The sequence below is a fragment of the Ambystoma mexicanum genome, chromosome 8 (genome assembly GCF_040938575.1).
Source record: "Ambystoma mexicanum isolate Mex_15411 chromosome 8, UKY_AmexF1_1, whole genome shotgun sequence".
NCBI classification, from domain to species: Eukaryota; Metazoa; Chordata; class Amphibia; order Caudata; family Ambystomatidae; genus Ambystoma; species Ambystoma mexicanum.
The window spans coordinates 97,481,337-97,497,977 of record NC_090929.1 but is presented as its reverse complement, the minus strand read 5'-3'; the positions used below and the strand labels follow the sequence as shown (position 1 = coordinate 97,497,977).

Sequence of the window (16,641 nt, the reverse complement as noted above, 5' to 3'; positions counted from 1 at the left end):
GGTATGTAAGCAAACCTGAGTGACAAGAGAAGTATGAGTGCACAATCTTGCAAAGCCTCGCCTCATGGTACAGGGGCTACTTCAGGTATGTAAGCAAACCTGAGTGACAAGAGAAGTATGAGTGCACAATCTTGCAAAGCCTCGCCTCATGGTACAGGGGCTACTTCAGGTATGTAAGCAAACCTGAGTGACAAGAGAAGTATGAGTGCACAATCTTGCAAAGCCTCGCCTCATGGTACAGGGGCTACTTCAGGTATGTAAGCAAACCTGAGTGACAAGAGAAGTATGAGTGCACAATCTTGCAAAGCCTTGCCTCATGGTACAGGGGCTACTTCAGGTATGTAAGCAAACCTGAGTGACAAGAGAAGTATGAGTGCACAATCTTGCAAAGCCTCGCCTCATGGTACGGGGGCTACTTCAGGTTTGTAAGCAAACCTGAGTGACAAGAGAAGTATAAGTGAACATACTGGTGGAACCGCGCCTCATGATATTGGGGTCTTCTTCAGGTAAGGAAGCAAACATGAGTGACAAAATAAGAATGAGTGCGCATTCTGGCAAAGCCTTGCCTCATGATGCAGGGGGCTACTTCAGGTATGTAAGCATACATGATTGTCAAGATATGTATGAGTGCACATACTGGCGTAGCCTCGCCTCATGGTACGGGGGCTACTTCAGGTATGCAGGCAACATGAATGGCAGGTCAAAGAGGCAAAGTAATGTATGTTGCAGGTATGTTAAAGGTTTAGCTTAGGCTAAGAGAACAAATAGGGTGCATTACAGACCTCTTACAAGACAAGCAATATGCAATAAAGTCAAAGTCGGTATGTTTCCATCCATGTTGCAGGTTTAGAGCTAGGCTACCGTCAGATCTGGCGCGTATGGGACATATTCCAAGAATTGACAACTTTATATTCCCGTTCCCGTTGTGCGTAAAGAACTTTCTCTGTAGGCTGCAGCAGGCACTGTTCCTCACTCAACCACTCTGCTGCTAAGTGCCTTTCTCTCTGCCATCTGCCCTGTCTCGCCAGCTCAGGCGGTCTTCCTACCTTCTCCGTTGAGTTGGTCCTCACCCTTGCTTTACAGCGTATCTCCGACTACTGCGCCACTCGCCGGCAAGGACTCCTCCATTTCTGCTCTTCTGACCTTGTCTTCCAGCTGCAGTGAGGCCGCCCCGGTCACTTGACTGTAGACCTTTGACTTCGTGTTTGGCTCAGTGTTATGCAGGGCACTCCATCACACAGGTCAGCACCTACATACAAAGCACAGAGCGTGAAGGAAAGGTTTGCGGACTCCCTTGGAACGTCACATATCGCAAACTTAAAATGGTGTTCGATATCTATCAAATACCTAAAAATGCAAAAAGATGGGTGAATTGAAAAAAAAATACACCATTAACATGATCCTTGGTCAATATTTCCTCTCCCAGTGTACAATTTGAGGAGGTGTTTCAGGGCTGAGCCCCGGGACTTATTTCCCAGCACTGGAATGTATTCTGTCAATTTCATTGTCATGAAACACCGCTTTTCCTCGCTGGATGAAGGCTGGTGGACTCCAAGTCCTGCTTACAATGTTATTCCTTTTCATGAAACAGACGAGCAGGGCCCCACCTTGGCAAGAGTGGCGATTGCCTGACCCATCCATTTTCATGAATGCATTTAAGATGATGGGATTAGCCCTGGTCATGCCCACACGCTGCCCCCGTCAGCGTGGGCCTGCCATGCTGCCGCTGTGAGGTTGGTACTTTAAAACAATCAACAGTATGGTGGGACACGATACATGCCTGCCACGTGGTAGCAGCAGCGAAATAGCCATTATATGGGTTTATGCCAATGTGTTGTCTTTAGTTCATAAGCCGGGCACACAGGGGTTGGACACATAACATTTCATATATTTGGACTGAAGCAGAAGCTTTGCAATTTTTGGTAAAATTGAAACTAACAAGTGCTTGAAAATGGACAGGTAGCAAAGCTACTACCGATAAGATGTGAGAGTAAGAGCCCTCATGCCCAGTGTATGCAAGCGTGGGAAGGCATGTTTTTCATACAGATCGGACATGTGACTCTACCTGCCAGCGGATTGTGCATGTCCAGAGAGGAGGGCGATGCTCGGATGCTGCTCGGGCGACTGGCAATGCGGTTGGCACTCGTGGGTATCATTTAGTTATTATCCCGCTGAAAACACTCCTGTGAATTATCCCAAAACTCTTTCGTTTGTCAGAAAACCTGAAGCGCTAGTTCTGTCCACAAAGGGTGTTTCCGACTCCAAGAGAAGCGTTGGCACCGTCCAATCGAGCCGGAGCAGCAAGGAGAAGTGCTTCTACAGTCCATGTAGAAGCATTAAAGCCCTGCTGGAAAATAAAGTTGCTCCATTTTGACAGTCAAAATAAAATAAGCACGATTCGAAGATCTAAGAGCACATGAATTGGTCTGATTTTGAAGCATTTACGATGTATTCTATTTTTTGCTACTTGACCTGATATTGGAAGTGGCGGTAGTGGGTTTGGCAAAGAGTATGCCATTAAAATATGTCTACTTTCATTTTTACAGATCAAGCACTACTCTTACCTTAATCAAATACATCTGAGCGATGCAGATGTGCATTCAATGAGCGGGAATGCAGGGACCTAATAGGCTTGGGCTCCTGATAGTAAGAAACAGATGCATGGTCTCGAGCTGTACTCTACTCTCACTGTCTCTGGTGAATAGGGAGGGCCACGTGCAAGCTTGAGAGCCACTAGAGTTGCTCTTATTCAGACCAAGAAACATTTCGCACAGTGACGTCAGCATATTGGGAGAAAAGGGCCTGGGAAAATGTCTGATGGATGAAGGAATTTAATAAAATTGGTCTCTGCAGGACATAGCAAACCCCTTTTTACTTATGGTTATTAGGTAGCGCTAAAGCACCACTTGTAAGCTGAAACTATTGTAGAAATGGCATACGAGGATGGACACAAGGTTTGTAGCTGTTTCGTTATTAACCCACCCATTGACTGTACATGGCCATCCCCACCCACCTCCTGCTCCTCCCCGCCCAAAACACATTCTCCTGGGATCTCTTTGAGCTAGCTTTATCAAGCCTTACCATCACACTTTGAGCTTGAAGTGCCTACCAGTGTTTTTTTTCAAAGCAGCCTTCTGAGAGCTAATTACTTAATTGGAGCTGTATACCTGATATGAGTGTCAAAACAGGATACATATCGAGTCTCTTGCACTAGCGCTCTGTCGTGACCTCCCTCCGCACCAGTCCACATGCCTGACCTCTTGGGTAGCTTACTGGAGCCTAGGCAGCCCTCCTGTGGCCTACATCTGGCCAAATGCACACTAGTATCTTAAGCTTCCTCTTAGAACGTTCCCATACCTGGACATTGGTGCCAGAGGCCATTCCTCCCACAAAGCGTGTTGAGGCCATACACATAGGAAAAGGTGCTATATAAATGACTGCTACTATACAATAAAAATGTCTTCACCAGGTCTGCCTTCACCCATTCGATTTATACGCACTATGTGTGCCCTTCGCTGAAGACCTGTTAAAAGCAAGCATCAGCAAAGCCAACAGTTTTGGCCTGTCTATGTATTAGCCGTTTGCCAGGCACCACTTTGCAGATGCTACCATCGATGGCCAGTTACTACCACTAGGGCAGTGCCTGGCAAATGCCTTTCCCATGCCTACACCCAACCAAAACTGTTAGCATTGCCAATGCGTGTTACTTTACGTGTTGTGTTTCCTGCTACGTGCAATTTCCATATGCATTTAGTGTTGCTATACAGTAGCTGCTCCTCCCTGGCATGACCAGTGTTTCCGCTTGGTGTCTCTCTGTGGATATCCAGAGTAAACCTTAGCAGGTTGTGCTGTTGTACATATTATTATTATTATTATAGTGTTTATTGAGCACAGCCCTAGCTATGAGATGCGTAACGGAGCGCTTTACAGAGGTAACAGTACAGATGCATAACGGAGCGCTTTACAGAGGTTTCCAACAGTACAGGTGCATAACGGAGCGCTTTACAGAGGTAACAGTACAGATGCATAACGGAGTGCTTTACAGAGGTATGCAACATTACAGAGGCATAATGTAGCGCTTTATAGAGGTAACAGTACAGATGCATAACAGAGCGCTTTACAGAGGCTTACAAAAGTACAGATGCATAACGGAGCGCTTTACAGAGGTTTACAACAGTACAGATGCATAACGGAGCGCTTTACAGAGGTATGCAACAGTACAGGTGCATAACGGAGCGCTTTACAGAGGTTTACAACAGTACAGATGCATAACGGAGCGCTTTACAGAGGTTTACAACAGTACAGGTGCATAACGGAGCGCTTTACAGAGGTAACAGTACAGGTGCATAATGGAGCGCTTTACAGAGGTAACAGTACAGATGCATAATGGAGCGCTTTACAGAGGTTTACAACAGTACAGATGCATAACGGAGCGCTTTACAGAGGCTTACAAAAGTACAGATGCATAACGGAGCGCTTTACAGAGGCTTACAAAAGTACAGATTCATAACGGAGCGCTTTACAGAGGTTTACAACAGTACAGATGCATAACGGAGCGCTTTACAGAGGTTTACAACAGTACAGATGCATAACGGAGCGCTTTACAGAGGTATGCAACAGTACAGGTGCATTACGGAGCGCTTTACAGAGGTAACAGTACAGATGCATAACGGAGCGCTTTACAGAGGTTTACAACAGTACAGGTGCATAACGGAGCGCTTTACAGAGGTAACAGTACAGGTGCATAACGGAGCGCTTTACAGAGGTAACAGTACAGATGCATAATGGAGCGCTTTACAGAGGTTTACAACAGTACAGATGCATAACGGAGCGCTTTACAGCGGTAACAGTACAGATGCATAATGGAGCGCTTTACAGAGGTTTACAACAGTACAGATGCATAACGGAGCGCTTTACAGAGGTATGCAACAGTACAGATGCATAACGGAGTGCTTTACAGAGGTTTACAACAGTACAGATGCATAACGGAGCGCTTTACAGAGGTATGCAACAGTACAGATGCATAACGGAGCGCTTTACAGAGGTATGCAACAGTACAGACACATAACGGAGTGCTTTTCAGAGGTAACAGTACAGATGCATAACGGAGCTCTTTACAGAGGTTTACAACTGTACAGGTGCAGAACGGAGCGCTTTACAGAGGTAACAGTACAGATGCATAATGGAGCGCTTTACAGAGGTTTACAACAGTACAGGTGCATAACGGAGCGCTTTACAGAGGTAACAGTACAGATGCATAACGGAGCGCTTTACAGAGGTAACAGTACAGATGCATAACGGAGCACTTGGTTTACAACAGTACAGATGCATAACGGATCGCTTTACAGAGGTATGCAACAGTACAGATGCATAACGGAGCGCTTTAAAGAGGTATGCAACAGTACAGATGCATAACGGAGCGCTTTACAGAGGTAACAACAGAACACATGTACAGCGGGGGTAGGGTACAGAGGGGCACAGGACGGGGTAGAGCGGTACAGGGTGAGGAGGAGGAGAAGGGTGGACGACGTCTAGCGAGTTAGGTGTTGAGGAGAACAATCAAAGTTGAAGCGTTTCTGTTAAATGAAGACTTGGCACCTGGGAAACAGATGTTTAGTTTAATTTTCCGAGCCTCGCAAGAAGGCACCTATAAATCTTTTCATTTGGAATCTTGCGTGCACTGTGTTGATGAGAACATTATTCTGTAAAGGTAATAGAACTGCCATCAATCTAAATTCTATTCCAACGTGTGAAAACAACTACATAAAAGTGAAAAATCTGTTCTCACACAGAGAAATTAAAAAGAAAAACACATTGACAGATGGTTGCCCCATAAACCGGGTCAATTCTACAGCACTGGGAAAACAGGACTTGCAGCTTTGCTTTCGTGTCCGAGTAATTACTCTTGGAAAATACTCCGATGTCCAAAATTCCTTTAGTCTTTGAATAAAGCCTTTCCACTTTTAGTAACATCTTTATTTTTGGATTCTATGCCAGAGTGCACTGTCAATATTTTAAGATGTGTTGCTTTGCCTAGAAGTGGCACTGTCTTCAAGCAGAACATATTGGCAAGATAAGAAAGAGACAGGATGTGAGGAGAACGCATGGGTGTTGGTTGGCTTTTAATCCACACATTAACTGCCCATAACCTTGCCAGTCCCGGTGGCCATTTCCACCTACTACTTGCTCCTACCTGCCAAAAACACTGCCCCCCAAATCTCTTTCAGCCAGCTCTGGTTCTTGGTGAGCAATAAACTCATTCCACAGGCTGCATTTGGCGGTAACGGCCCGCTCCTCGAATTAATAAGGTTGAGCTCAGCGACGGACCTTAACAGGTGCCTCCAGGCCATGGCCACCAAATACAGACTATGGGACGGGCCATTATTGTTATTAGCCACCCAGGTTTGCTAACTGAGGTGCTGGCAGCAGGTTTGTAATTTGAGATGAAAACCTCACCAAAGATGTCGCTTGGGAAATGGAAGACCGGGCCCCCCTCTTTTATTTCAGTGATTGAAAAGGCATGTAGTGTGCAGCAAACCGCAAAATAAACACTCTGAATCTTTTCTGCCCTAGTACAAATGTTTTTAGATAATACGGATTGCGGCAAATCCTGTTGGCTCCATTCTGTATTATCGAAGCATTTCCTCTGTTTTTAGGACTGGTCCAAATGTTAAGGTAATTTGGCATTCTTATGTGAAGTGGAGCTTTGGGGTTTGAACGCATTCATTTTATTGAAATTAAAAATCGTTCATCTACAAAAAACGTCAATCTACAAGGGATTAAAACTTGGAAACGAAAAACTCCAAATAGTTAATTCGAACAATCAAAACATGAAAACGTAGTTACAACAGATTAAAACACAGATTAAAACAGTTGGCACAACAAAAACCGCGAACACATTGTTTTACATCCTAGCCCTTGGACTGTGCGAGCCGGCGTGGGAATTCAGAACGAAAGGACTCGCCCTTCTCACTTAAGGTATAGCTAGGTCTGGAAAAGATCCGGAGCTATACTAATGTCGGGCTCGGGGCTAGCTAGCCTTTTGCTTGTGGACCCTGAGATTCTATCCGGGGCTACAACCAAAAGACCCAGGGCTATAGCCTCCTAACCCTCCTCCCCTAGCAACGCCTCTAATATTGGAGTAAAAATACTGACTTGCGCGACACAGGTTCCTTAGTGTAGATTCTGACTTGTGGTTTACATGTCTAAAGAATCAGGTGTCATTAATCTGATTTTTCTTCACCTCCAACGGGTTGGCTGCAAAATGCTATTTCGCATTATTCCCGACTTGGAGCTGCTAGCATATCGTACCAGTAAATACAAAGTTTACTATGGAAATATCGGATCTACGTGATCCAACCGCGGCTGAATGTCCCGCGGCCGGAAAGTTCGCATGAGAAAGGTGCGAACTACCAAAAGTTTGCACCTTTCTCATGTGAACACACGTACATACCCACAACACACCCATGACACACACCCCACCCACACCCTCAAAACACCCCCACCCACACCCCCAACATAAACAAATCCCACTTACCTTCCTTTTCGCTCTGGGTCCCTGCAGGGCCAGTTCCCTTTCACTTTCACTTCACTTTTTTACAGAAGGCTGCAGGGGTGTCCCCCCGCAACCCCTGCTCACTATACTGTAAAGTATAGGGAGCATGATTTTGTGAGGGACACCCCTGCAGCCCCCGTTTCTTTTTAAAACATTTTTTATACAATGCTACCACCAAAGGGTCAAACCTTTGGTGGTAGCATTTTTAGAACTTTGGTTCATGCAAACCATTATATTCGGTAAAAAGGTACAAACCCGAAATATTGTGTATTGACTCTTGAAGTCCTAAAATAACCGTGTTTCAGTGTGTGTAGGGGTATCTTGGCCACTCTCTTTTAGCCACGTGCACTGGTTTCTTATACCAGGGAGAAGTTTATGTAAATCGGTCATGATACTGATTATAATTAAAATATTTAGTTATTTATAACATGCTTAATGCCCAGAGGTTTCTAAGCGCAAACCCGGGGATCGAACCTGTGTTGCTCCCCGTTGTCTTGCTTCCAATGCAAGCGCGTTGGCCCTGAGCTAGCCTCCCGAGACAGACAGACAGACAGACTTCAGTGTTCTAATCATGAAGAAGTTTTTGTTTAGTTTTTTTTATATAGAGTCCTTTGGCCAGCCAAGAGGTTTTCTGTCTGTGTCACATCATGGGGAATAAGGAGCCAGGCCAACAAAGGAGGAGTAGGAAGTATGCTCAGTAGATTTGATTATCCCCCTGTCCAAGGCCCAGTGTTCTCGCTAAGCACTCAGTGTAGGTGGCCTGATTTTTACGGCTATCAAAGGTGGTCACTCACTCTTCTCTGGTTGATTAAAGGGATTTTTCTTCTGCATGTAGCAAGTAACCCATTTCCTTTCTGTGCCAATGGTTAAAGTAAACTGATACTTGGCGCTCCACCGTTCCAAATTGAGTGTCGGAACACTACTCAAAATTCTATGTAGGTCTTTAAATACTACTACAAATATATTCTATTTAGCAACATCATTTGCAAGCGATATATTTCATGTCACGGAATAGCAGCAGGGAGTTGTAGATGGCTAGTTTTCAAGGCCTCAACACATTGTCGCCATTTTATTTTGGGAATGCGTAATTTAGACAACGAAATTGACATAAGCTCAAATTAAATACTAAAGGCCCTCAATGCCATGTTGTTGCCACATAAGTGAAGAAAATCCCCCCTTTTGTCTTCCTTATCGCTCTAGTTCTCTTCTGTAGTCCTGCAACCATACTAAATCCAGTGTTACTAATCTCTTTTGGCTCCCCCATTACGAACATGCCATTTTCTTGACTGTGTGGTGCGTACACCTGTCGTCTAGGGTATATTGTTTTCAGGATTCTGCGCCTTCGCTGACACCCCCACCCCCATGCCACATGTGAGCACCACACTCTCGGCTCTTTTGGCATGGTGCAGACATGTTTCTGTAGTAGAAATTCATGCTTCATCAAAGTTTGAGCCACCTTGAGCTTTTACGGTCGCGCCGCCTCTCCGCTGCACCGCAAAGGCGATAATGAGAGCCTTAATTTGCCGAGTTCTTTTTTCCAAACTACCCACTGCACATGTAACAGTAAAAGTTTGTTTCCTCATTAGACCAGTTTTTGTCAGGGTATCTTTAATCAATTTCATCCCTGGAGACAATATTTTTAGAAGTGGCGGTGTGTTTTTTAAAAAAAATCTGTATACTGTAGACTTCACCTGGGTGTAGTGAACTAATGAGATGCCGTGAGAGTTCGAGGAAGAGTTAATTAGTGGGGGGTAAAGAAGAGCTGCGCGTACACTTCATGCGTTTTCTCTTACGTCCCCCCTCCCTTTGTTTTATACAGGTTTCTCAGACGGCAGATGGCTTGGATGCTGACCTCTGGAAAGATGGCTTATTTAAATCCAAGGTTACCCGCTACCTATGCTTCACCAGAACCTTTTCAAAAGAAAATGTAAGTTCAATGTCATTTTTGTTCAATGGAAACCAAAAAAAGTGCATGTTTGCCATGAAGTCTTGGTTAATTAAAAAATGTGACGGTCATCTTGTGTCAGGTATTTAAAAATTGTTTTTTTCGAATGCTGAGACCCAATTATTTTGGTTGGCTTTTAATTACCTGCTGCTCGTGATGTATTGTTACCTTTACTATGCTATAATGTAAATATGATGGTAATTCTGTGCCCGCTACCACCTTAGTGGTCAACAAGCGCAACAAAGTAACTTTGGCTTAGATTAGTTTCTGGCTTTCAACCAGCTGCTTTTGGAAATATTACTGCATTTGTGACTATTCTTGCATTGTCCAGCAAAATTAATATATGCCCTGTATGTGGACCCCTATGGCGTAGTAATCTTGTGCACCTTGTGCTTCACTGGTTAAAATGCACTAGAACTGGGGGTTGAGCGGGGCATAGAATCTTACTTGTGGGGCTTTTATCATTGAAAGAGACCACGCAAATTCCTACTGATTTACAGCATTCACTCTGCCCAGAATACCACCAAAATAGTGGGAGCCTCTCTATAACAAGAGCAAGTAGCCTGTTCCATGGGATGGTTTGGCAATCGGGGCTGCGGTCACGTTTTGGCTCTACGTGCCTTATCAGAGGAAAGGTATCCATTTGCATGTCAGATTGGTCCGGTCCACAAGCACAGTCCCACCCCGAAATGGCAGGCAAGTCTCCCATATACAAGAGCAACAGCAGGCACCTATGTATGCCTTGGTGGCCTTTGTAAGTGTGGTGTGGTGCTGTGTGGATCGGTGCACAGAGCAAGATGGCCCATGTCTGGATTACCCATACAAACCCCAAGTGTTTCACAGTGTGTCATAAATGTGAGAGCCGTGCAAAATGGCACTTTGCCTTGTGCAAGGTTTCTGGAATATGGGCCAGAAACAGCCACCACTTGTGGGGAAACGGGCCGGAATAGTGAGACGTGCATTGCGGAGAACACATCCTTTAGCAGGGTTATAGCACACATGGGGTAAACGGTGTTCCTGTACTGTGAAGTGTGGTGGTGAAATGTGTAATGAACACCCTGTGGAGGAGACCGAGGGTCCCGGGATGCCCCCTAGCACTGTGAAGAGCTACCCCAGAGCACGTACCAAGAGGATCTTTCAGGGTCCCCCTCATGGCCCTGTACCAATTCAAATCCCAAGTAGAAATGTTGGGTGTAGCGGCAGAGGCGGAAGCCTTCTAGAATAGAGGTTGGCGGAAACCTTCTAGAATAGAGGTTGTGGGGACCCCTGCAGCCGCACGCGTTCACCTGGTGCTGGACAGGTATTTAATTTCTTTGGGCACCAAAGTTTATTGCTCCCCACTCAAGGCTTCCGAAATGCAGACGCTGTGATGGGCAGCTCAACCGGCAGCCTGCAGCGGTAGAGAAAGGCTTGCACACAATTCTCCACATATGGGTGGGTGACCCTGGGTACCACAAGAATTCCTTCCCTGCTTGCATAGGTTGAGAGTCCTTACCAAGAGTGCCAGGAGCAGTCCCTGAGGCTACCAGCGGGGAGCAAGGCCAAACCCACCTCCGCCTTATCATAAGATGTGGCAACAAGGCCCTATGCCCTCGGTGTATGCCAGTACAGCTAATCCTGCTGATGGGGTACATAGGGGAGGGAAATGAACACCACCTGAAATGCATAAGGAGGGAAAGCAAAACACTGGAAGGGGAATGTGGGGAATTCCAGGACCAACTGGGAAATAGGACATTTATGGAATAATCTCACTGAATATTGGGCCATTCACGACAGGCCTATCCACTGCTGAGCCTGCGAGTGATCCAAGAAGTGTGCTGGACACCACTACATTCCTGAGCCTGCGAGTGATTCAAGATGTGTGCTGGACACCACCACACTCCAGAGCCTGCAAGTGATTCAAGAAGTGTGCTGGACACCACCATACTCTAGAGCCTGCAAGTGATCCAAGAAGTGTGCTGGACAAAACTACATTCCTGAGCCTGCGAGTGATTCAAGAAGAGTGCTGGACACCACTATGCTCCTGAGCTTGTGAGTGATCCAAGAAGTGAGCTGGGCACCACACTCCTGAGCCTGCGAGTGATCCAATAAGTGTGCTGGGCATCACACTCCTGAGCCTGCGAGTGATCCAAGAAGTGAGCTGGGCACCACACTCCTGAGCCTGCGAGTGATCCAATAAGTGTGCTGGGCACCATACTCTTGAGCCTGCGTGCGATCCAAGAAGTGTGTAGGGCACCACACTCATGAGCCTGCAAGTGATTCCAGAAGTGTGCTAGACACCACACTCCTGAGCCTGTGAATGATTCAAGAAGTGTGTTGGGCACCACTACACTCCAAAGCCTGCAAGTGATCCAAGAAGTGTACTGGGCACCACTATACTCCTGAGCCTGCGAGTGATCCAAGAAGTGTGCTGGGCATCACACTCCTGAGCCTGCGAGTGATCCAAGAAGTGAGCTGGACACCACACTCCTGAGCCTGCGTGCGATCCAAGAAGTGTGTTGGGCACCACACTCCTGAGCCTGTGAGTGAATCAAGAAGTGTTCTGGGCACTACACTCCTGAACCTGCAAGTGATTCCAGCAGTCTGCTGAACACCACACTCCTGAACCTGCAAGTGATTCCAGAAGTGTGCTGGGTACCACACTCCTGAACCTGCAAGTGATTCCAGAAGTGTACTGGGTACCACACTCCTGAGCCTGCGAGTGATCCAAGATGTGGGCTGGGAACCACACTCCTGGGCCTGTGATAGATCCAAGATGTGTGCTTGGCACCACTACACTCCTGAGCATCAGAATTAATCGAGAAGTGTGCTGGGCACTACCCTCCTGTGCCACAGAGTGATCCAAGAAGTGTGCTGGGATCCAAGAAGTGTGTTCAACACTACACTCCTTATCCTCAGTGAGTCAAGGAGTGAGCTGGGCACTACACTGCTGAGCCTGCTAGTGATCCAAGACGTGAGTTGGGAACTGTATCCCTGATACTATTGATATTAGGTGAGGGGATCTGGACTTTGACGCTATGTACTTTAGGGTAGGCCCTAACACCTGTAAAGTTCTCTAGTCTGACACTAATTTAGCTGTCCGTTCTGGGATAGCCCTGCAGAACCTTTAGGCATTTTTCCAACCCTCGACCCTGTTGAGCATGACTAATGAAGATGTTGAACAGCATTGCCTGCATCTTGTTGTGCTTTGTTGATCTCTCATGGTCACAAATGCTTGCTCTGGTCTTGCTTTTCCCGGCGTGCACCCTGATGCCTCACTGGTCCTCTTCTGCGCTTCTTGGGGACACTAAACATTATTATTTAGCGACCTTTTATTGCCCTCTGTAATTACATTTTCCAGTGAGGATTGCAATAGTACTTTCAGTTTGTGGGCTGCAGCGGACCCAGAATGCATTGGGTGGGTGGCCCTGGAGCTTTCATGTCTTGTTGCTGACAGTTATCGCATTATCCCAGAATATCAAGGGAACTGTTCTATACTTCTCCTGAAGTGACGAGTATAAATGTTTAAATGAAATGTGTAGTTCCAGGCTTATGGCATTGTATGCACTGAAAGCGCCCATTTATGCATAGGTTGCCAGGTGCCTGGAACGACATAATATGAACATGGATGTATGCGAGTCTCTAACGTTCTCAGTGGAGGCCTTTCCTGAATGAGCAATTATTTATTAGCTGGTATCTAAACAAGTACCAAGTGCTTAAGAAAAAACACATTCTAATGTATGCTCAGAGTTTGCTCATCAAAGTATTAAGCAACGATCGAAATTGCTGGAACCATCAAGTTCCTGCTTGTAGCCTGGCACAGCCTGGTAAACTGGACATCAGGCGTGACACTAAAAGCTATGCTTTTGACTCCACAGGCCAGCTGGTGCCATTCAAACATACCTATGTGACATTAACTCAGGGCTACAAATGTCAAGTTGAAAGCTAATAGATGGGAGTGAAAAGTCACTCGCCCCTTTCTTCTGCACATGGACAAAATACACAAGTTCTTACTAGCCAAGAGTCGTTTATCACTCACCAATGGCCGGTGGCGAGTGCAAGTTGTGAGGCTTTCGTTTACTGCTTGTTTTGGAATGTGCCTAGAAGGAGCACCAGGACACGTTTAGAACGCATTAGAAAGCACAAGGGGTCCGAGATACAGAGGGGAAAAGATTTGCATCTCGTGTGGAAGTTGGATTTTCGGCACACTATTGACTGAGCTCTTCATTCCCAAGAAGGCTCTCTTGCTTACTGGGTGAGGACTCCACATAGGGGCTGCTTGAACTCTTGCTCATGAAATGTTGTTCAGTCCTGGAGTAAGTCATGTGTGCAGCCACAGGACAGGCGTGCTGTCAATCAATAAAAACAATGCTCTCCAAGGGATAATTGGCTATCGTAGGCTCCTGCTGTGTTATAATAATAATAATATTGTCTTCCTTACATAGCACTAGATACCCATAGGTCTCAGAGCGCTGAAATAACAGACGCAATTTCTATAGAATGATACATAGTCTAGTGGTTCCGATTTAGGGAGTTGCAGGTTCAGAACGCGGACATACCTGGCGTTGGGGTGCACATCCCTTGCAACTCCCTACGCCCCAGTTATGGATGGTCTTCAGGCTCCATGTTGACTAATACCCTGCTAACTATCCTAGTGGACCACTGTCTGGGGCATCTTGGGCCTTTTGCTCCCTAGTTGCTGAAGGCCACGTGGTGCGTGCCAGTACCAGTGGGCCATTGGGATGCCATCAACTCTCCCGGGTGAACGGCAGCATTGGGGAGGCAAGGCCAAGTCTGTGGTACTTAACTTGGCTCGTTAATTGCAAATCGAAAACGCAAGAAGGAACCGCACACAGCTGGTGAGTTGGCAAGCGACTTGAGGGACCGATGTGTGCTAAGAAAGATTAGGTTTGCAACAATATATCGCTAGTGAAAGCTGCACACGTGTGGATGAGACACGAGGTAAGGCAGACCTGTGAATGAACTTTAAGATGAACACAGCTGTGGAATCAGCAATACTGAGTAATGGAGTAGTCCGGTCAAAAGGAGTAGCCCACTCGACAGTCAACCCGGAGAGAAGGGGAGAGGAAAAGTTGAACATTGAATTCTGAGCTGAAGTGGTCCAGCGGTGGTCTGTAAAGTAAGCCTGCACAATCCAAAGTATTCGACATATGAAAAGTGAGCCCGACTGAGGGAGATCCCAAGTGTAAAAAGCTTGGGAAAGGGAGCCATGGCAACTGTTGAACTGTGAAGCGTCTGAGCCCGGCAGAGGGGGACCAATGTTAACTTTAGAGTTTATTATTTTTTTTTTAAGAGATCTGAGCCCGAAGGAGGGAGACTGGTGTGAATTTTTCGTTTCATTATTTGGGGGAAGACTGGAACAAGAGCCTTTAATGTGGAAGGCCAGACGGGCCTCGATCCACGCTCCGAACTGTTTCAGTGTTCAAGCCTGAGCCAGAGTGTGTCATCCTGCCTATAGAGCCTGCATTATTCCCTGCTGTCTAAACGTGGGGAGGAGAGCTGATTCAGCTGCATTCATTCTTTGTTGAACACTGATTTTCCTTTATATACATACCTCCTTTGCACACATTTTTATACAAGAGATAGGGGAGTCATTAGGTTTTGTTAGCATAGGCCATATTGATTTGACAGGCACGACTAAGACCGTTTTCTTTGTTATTTGATGGCCGAGACGACTACATCCTAGTTATAGGGCAAAGTAGGAGTTTTTTCAAACCCAGCGAAAAGGTTTTACAAATGGTATCTTTTGGGTCACCGTCATACTTGTGATACCATGCCTCCCCTACAGGACAGAGTATTTATAAGTGCCCTACAAGGCAGGGCAGCGTAGTGTTCGAGGTCTATGATTCATCTCGTAAATATAAAGGTTTTTAAAGAAATGCTCCATTATGACTGAGATAATTGAAAGGCTAATGTTCATAACTGTAGTGAGAATGAATGGTGGCTGGAAGTCGGGCTCGTAGACTCTGGTCCAGATACAGGGGGTAGACTATGTTATGAAATGTGGAGCCTCGAGGGGAAAAGGGCCGATGGGAGCTTCTGTCCGATGATATGATGGCGGAATCCATTCTCTGTGGGACAATGCAGCAGGGTTGATTCAAGGCAGGGAAGTCTAAGCTACTCATAAGATTGAGGTCAGTATTAAAAAGCAACTTTTGGTAGTAAAAAAGCTTCTTTAAAATGCTAATTTCATGGGAATAATCCTTTATGCTTTAATTAATCCTACCATTCATTTAGTGCTTAGGTGCCTCCGTTTTGCAGAATGTTAGGCCTCGCCTGTTGAATGCATCAGATCATGCTGGTAGCAGAGGTCGATAGCACCATTTCTGCCATCTGCACCAGGGCTCACTTTACATGCTTGCTGGTGCGTTTTTGGCTTTGCCCCAACGCCGGCCGATGAACTTTTAGTGTGAGTAGGCAGAGCAGTGGCATCCATGCTAGGCCATGAAGTTAATCCTCCAATTCATCCCAGGGAAAGTGGTGTTGGTCTTTGGCAAACATTTTGCAATGTGATATTTGAACTGTCTTTCGGAACTGACCATGACCTTGAGACTTGGTTTTCACGCACCTCCTCATACTTGCCAAGCTCTATTGGATTGTGGGAATTAAAGAATGTAAAATTGGCAGACTCTATATAATTGCCTAAACTATACCTAAACCTGAGCGGGTTGACCCCGGTGTAAGAGCAACTTACAACTTTAATAACCTAACGTAATTTACTTGTTTCATTGCTTAAAGTGCTCCACATTGGCATCCTGAACAAGAACGAGTGAAGGTTTCCCATCTGGCATCTTTCTATTAGATAGTTTGCTGTCGTTTGTGTACATCCTCCTGACCCCTTTCTTGTTCATTTGCGAATTCTGCAAGCTCAGCTCGTAGAGAGACAGACTTACATGCTGAATGGTGCCTGTGTATGTGACATAGAGACATAATTTCAGGGACCTTTACGATGCAGTGAAAGGCTTGGACAGTGATGGCCTTGATTGAATACAGATGAGGACGCAATAAAAACATGTTTAATGCTATTAGCAAAGCCACATAATACACCACTTGGGTCACATTTTAGAAGCATGTGGCTTTATTGAGTTACTGTGCTCTGATGGGGTACATTACGTGACCTCTGGAACATTAGCCTTACACT

At 45.9% G+C, this 16,641-nt stretch overlaps 1 protein-coding gene across 6 annotated transcripts in view; it reads left to right on the top strand.

Annotated features, from left to right (window-relative positions):
- The window catches only part of MVB12B (multivesicular body subunit 12B), a 786,673-nt gene that overhangs the window by 264,517 nt on the left and 505,515 nt on the right, over positions 1–16,641 (top strand). For all 6 annotated transcript variants that reach the window (XM_069609391.1, XM_069609389.1, XM_069609393.1 and 3 more), the window contains exon 3: positions 9,375–9,482. In XM_069609391.1, coding sequence (XP_069465492.1) covers positions 9,375–9,482 — 108 coding nt within the window. The remainder of the gene's footprint in view (positions 1–9,374; positions 9,483–16,641) is intronic.